General features: G+C 58.0%; 3 protein-coding genes across 3 annotated transcripts; 2 read left to right on the top strand and 1 right to left on the bottom strand.

The window, feature by feature from the left end:
* Nucleotides 1-102: 102 nt before the first annotated feature.
* Nucleotides 103-650, bottom strand: SPRG_16820 (hypothetical protein; the record flags this gene model as incomplete). The annotated part of the gene is made up of 4 exons (XM_012356169.1): nt 103-255; nt 298-350; nt 411-534; nt 581-650. Coding segments are annotated over 4 exons (400 nt in total), but the record flags the coding sequence as incomplete, so codon positions are not given.
* Nucleotides 651-1,455: 805 nt separating this feature from the next.
* On the top strand, nt 1,456-2,046 carry SPRG_16821 (hypothetical protein; the record flags this gene model as incomplete). The annotated part of the gene is made up of 1 exon (XM_012356170.1): nt 1,456-2,046. The coding sequence occupies one exon, from the start codon at nt 1,456-1,458 to the stop codon at nt 2,044-2,046; it is 591 nt and encodes a 196-aa protein (XP_012211560.1).
* A 1,300-nt stretch (nt 2,047-3,346) lies between these two features.
* On the top strand, nt 3,347-3,935 carry SPRG_21814 (hypothetical protein; the record flags this gene model as incomplete). The annotated part of the gene is made up of 2 exons (XM_012356171.1): nt 3,347-3,622; nt 3,675-3,935. The coding sequence occupies 2 exons, from the start codon at nt 3,347-3,349 to the stop codon at nt 3,933-3,935; spliced, it is 537 nt and encodes a 178-aa protein (XP_012211561.1).
* Between the last annotated feature and the right edge of the window lie 558 nt (nt 3,936-4,493).

The raw sequence follows: 4,493 nt of genomic DNA on the forward strand, positions 1-4,493 counted from the left end.
AGCTGCGGCGTCTCGGGCGTGCAGATGCCGAAGATGCCCAGCTTGAGTGCGCCTAGACCGTCCTGCGCTCGCCAGTACGCTCATTTGCGAGTGTTGATGTACCGTCTGGACCGATCGGAAGAAGGAGCGTGTCGGTCGCGTTGGCAAAGAGGCCGCCGGTCGCTCTCTCCTTGACGTTGGAGCCAAACCAGCGAAACTTGGACTCTTGGACGCGCTGCGCCAAGACGTCGGCACCAAAGTCAAACTCGTGGTTGCCTACGCCGTCGTCAAACAACACGTCGGTCGTCGCAGGCGTACCAAAGACGGCAAAGTCGATGTCCATGTGGTTGAGAAGGTCGATCATGTGCGCGCTAGTAGGTCGCCATGCATGACGCATCGTAATGAAGATCGTTCGTGCGTAGTAGCAGTACCCTTTGTAGTAGGATCCGGCTCGCGACGCCGAGAGAAAGTCGCCGTTGATCGTTGTTAGCAGCGTCGACGACGCTGGTGTCGCCGCTCGCTCACGTTGCAGCAAGGTCGCCAGCTCGGCCATGCCTGAGCCACCTGGTGAGCGCCATCGGTGCCGCCGTCGTCGACGTACCGCCCATGCCATGCGCGTCAGGCGCGACGTCGTACACGTCGTTCACCGTCAAGATGGTCAGCTTTGCCATCCGGCTTGCTAAATGTGGCATCAATAGACCGATTTTGCAAGCGTGAAATGGGGCACGCCCGTGACATGTCGCATGCGCGCGTCGGATGAATTCCACCGAAGAAAAGTACGATGGGACCCCCTCAATCCTGAACTGGTTTTCAGGAAAGCCACTTATTTTTGACTTGCACTGAGTATGAGCAAGGACCCCACAGACGACGAAGAAGGCATTTCGCTTCACCGTGGCCTCGGACGTCATGCTTGTGAGCCCACATGCCACACAACTGTCCGTGCCACACGACTGTCCTTATGGCCAGACCGCAAAGCGCTGGGAAGAGTTCGCCGAGCCCATGTGTGTGATCCACGGTGACCTCGTCACAGTCATCAGGCGCCGCTGGCGCTCTGACGACCTTAGGACGGCCTTAGAGAACGACCGAGAGGCCACGACGGGGTGTTGGGCGAGAATCGCGACGAGAGGGAGTGCGAGCAGAGCGTCGTCCATGACCGGTCCAAAGCGAAAAACTTCTGCACGCTTGCAAAAACACCGCTCACTTTTCATCATTGAGTTTTCTGGAATGTCGCGCGCCGAACAATCCTGAATTCCACCCTTGCAAAATCACTCTAATATGGTGCATTTGGCATATGCCACTACAAAACCGAACCATGCCGAATCCAAGCGCACTTGCACAGAGGGCAAGGGTTATTTTGTTGACCCTAACGTTAAAACGTTAGCTCATTCATGATACAGTGACAACACAGTACGCCTCATTGCCGCCGCCAACACGACGGCTACAAACGACAAAACATACAACGAGTTCAAGGCAGCCATGACGACCGCATACAAAAAGCTCGTCAAGGATTGCCGCCTGCTGTTCATCGAGTACGGCAACAACAAGGTCTGCGTCCTCGTCGCCAGCATCGGCAGCGCCGTCTACATCGTGATTCCGAGCCACGCCACGGCAATGGAGTACGAAGCGCAGGCTTCCAGCCTCGGTATCGTCGGCCAGGCAACGGCCGTGCCCGAGATGGACAAGGTAATCTTGTGCGACCACGGCCACGGTGGCGGCATCCCACACAATCAGCTCGAGAGCTCCAACGGCGCGTCCACCAGCAAGGTCGCGTCGGTCGCGTTCGGCATGGCATCGAGCCTTGCTTCTCGCACCACGGGCCCCAAGTTCTATACAGTGTGCACGTCCATCACCGAAGACGCGACCGATGCGTCATTCGACAAGCTTTCCAAACGGCCGGACGTCAAGGACTACAGCACGCAGAGCTTTACAGCGACACCGACGAGCAACACGGAAGCGTCGCAAAAGCTGCACCAACACATGATGATGATCGCACCACAGCACTTGGCCTCGGCCGACTTGTCAAAGACGATGCTGCCGCTTCGACCAAGATGTCGTGGCACGCGCTAAGCGACAGCAACATTAGCTTTTCTGAGCTCGTGCGGCTCACAGCGATGCTGCTTGCAGTCAACATCATGCGCGACGAATATGGCGGCTTCGAACTGTTATAGGAGATGGCCAAGCCAGTCCTGGCTATCGCTGCGACCGGAGCACTGGCTGTGACTGGCATCGACGCAGTGCCTGTGCCTTCTGTCGCACACTTTTTACGAGCTTGTCGCTTGGAGCCGCACACGGAGCTACGGCCGGCGCCATTGGCGTCTTTGTTGGCTCAGGTATCAGCCTTGCAGCCACCGAGGAGAGCGACTTCAGTCACGGGTTTGTCTCGCTCGTGAGATTTGCCAGAGCGAGTCGTACAAGGAAGCCTCGAGCAACTACGAGCACTAGCTCTGCAAGATGGCCCGCCAAGCCAAGATTGAAGGTGTTGACATCATCACGCACCAGAAGAAACATGCTGCGATCAGCAACCCCAAGCGCACTTTTCGGACCGAGGCATCATTGACATCCAGTTGTTCAAGTTTGACACGTGGCAGCCGCTGCTTGGCGTCTCCAAAATTCACAACGCGTTCAGTAGCTCCGAGCCGAATACGTGGACGCTTGGCGCTGCTACTTGAAAAACCGGCATCGACGTCTCGAGTGCGGAGAGCAAGTATCATCTCATGGCCACGGACCTGGCTGGCTCCAACTCTGTTTTGCGCAAGCGCAACGAGTACGACTCGGACGAAGAGTTTGACAGCTATGGTGTACACGCGACGTTTCGCCCACAACCAGCGACTTGGCATCAGCCGTCTTCGCGCCAACGGCGGTCACTCCCGCGACGACGTCGTCGCTTGGATTGGCGACGCCGCAACGGGCCTCTGAATTCCAACTCGGAGCACACTTGCATTCACACGTCAAATAAACATTACGATGAGTAAATAGAACTCCATATTTTTCACGACCAATATCTTCGTCGGGCGGTGCATTCCGACAGAAACTCGATGACATTTAGTGGCACCGCGTCGGCCTTTCTTCGTCAATACCGCTGCGTCGGGCGTGACATCGTGCCAGGCGCATGCTGCATTTAGTCGTTTGTATCGACTAATGTTTCGACTGGAGGTGGCATATGGCAACGGTATCTTTGGCATATGCCGCAAAGACCCACCGTGATGCCGAACCCTAGGTAGGAAACGGTTTCAGAGCTTCTTCTCGGCACCCGGTTGGCGCGCGCCAGTTTTGGTTCAGCCGCAGAAGAGAGACGACAAGCATGCGCCTGTGCCCACGAAGCGCCGACCACTACGTGCTGCCCGGCGGCCGACGCGCTCCATGGACGATGGACCGAACCCTCGCGGTCATGGACGCGCCGCGGACCTCCGGCATGGCGACCCCGACGACGACGACCCAGGACATTCGCGCGACGGACGCCCGACCTGCGCTCGGGACCATGTTCATCGCGACCAAGGCTAAGACGATGCGCTACAAGAGCATGGGCGGCAGCGCCGACGACAAGGAGAACCGAGGTAGCAATACCAATGAGGTCAACCAGCTTGGCGCCGACCGAGCGCCGGCCTCGCGCCATGTGCCAATTGAGTTCATCCCGCTCGGACGCGTACGATACCATGGACTGGGGCGGGATATCTCATTTTTCGACTTGGTCTTAGCGCAATGTGATACAAACGTCCATGCTCCCCAAGCAAGCGCTGGAGAAGAAGCGAGGTCGACAGCTGGAATACGACAACTTGTCGCGGGCCCACGCTGGTACTACCGTAAAGCTGCCGTCGCTCCGTTCGTGGGCGCCCCATGCGAAGGTGTCGTCTTCCCAACCTCCGTCGTCTTCGTGCACATGTCTTCATACTTCTTTGGCTTCTTCAACGACAGGCGTCCTCGGTACAGCCCATGATTTGTCCACGCCCCGCGTCTGAGCGAATCGAGTTGCCGGGCTTTCAGACGCGTGTCAACCCTACCTTGATCAGCGGCAATACCTGGACCGCCCCGCGACTTGGCTGCATGACCAATCCGTTCGGCACGGCCGTACCAAAAGTCACGGTCAGCTTCTTGTTCGTACACCCGCTGGGCTGATGAAACGCGTCTGCAGGTGGTTCCATCTCGGCAAGTACCAACGTTGAAGCCGTCACCGACTCGCTTGCGCCGCCCCACGACACGAACCCCGCACCACGTCACCAAAGTCCGCGCGTTCTACCACGCAAAGGTGGTCCAGGACCTCAAGGCGCGCTACGTCAAGTTGCGGGCTGTCGACGAGACACCGGTATGAGTCTTCTGATGTGCGTCGTTTCGCTGACCTGGCCGCTCATCGGTGCTAGCCGCCGTCGCCTCGCGTTGATAAGGAACCAATCGTCCCGATGCAAAACCTCCGCGCGCGCATCAAGCGCAAGGCGCAGCTCAAGATGCAATCCAAGCGCAAAGCCATCGAGATGGAAAACGTGACGGCCACGCCTGCGCCCAAGCGGCTTCGCCGATGC

This window comes from Saprolegnia parasitica (genome assembly GCF_000151545.1).
Source record: "Saprolegnia parasitica CBS 223.65 unplaced genomic scaffold supercont2.392, whole genome shotgun sequence".
NCBI classification, from domain to species: domain Eukaryota; phylum Oomycota; class Saprolegniomycetes; order Saprolegniales; family Saprolegniaceae; genus Saprolegnia; species Saprolegnia parasitica.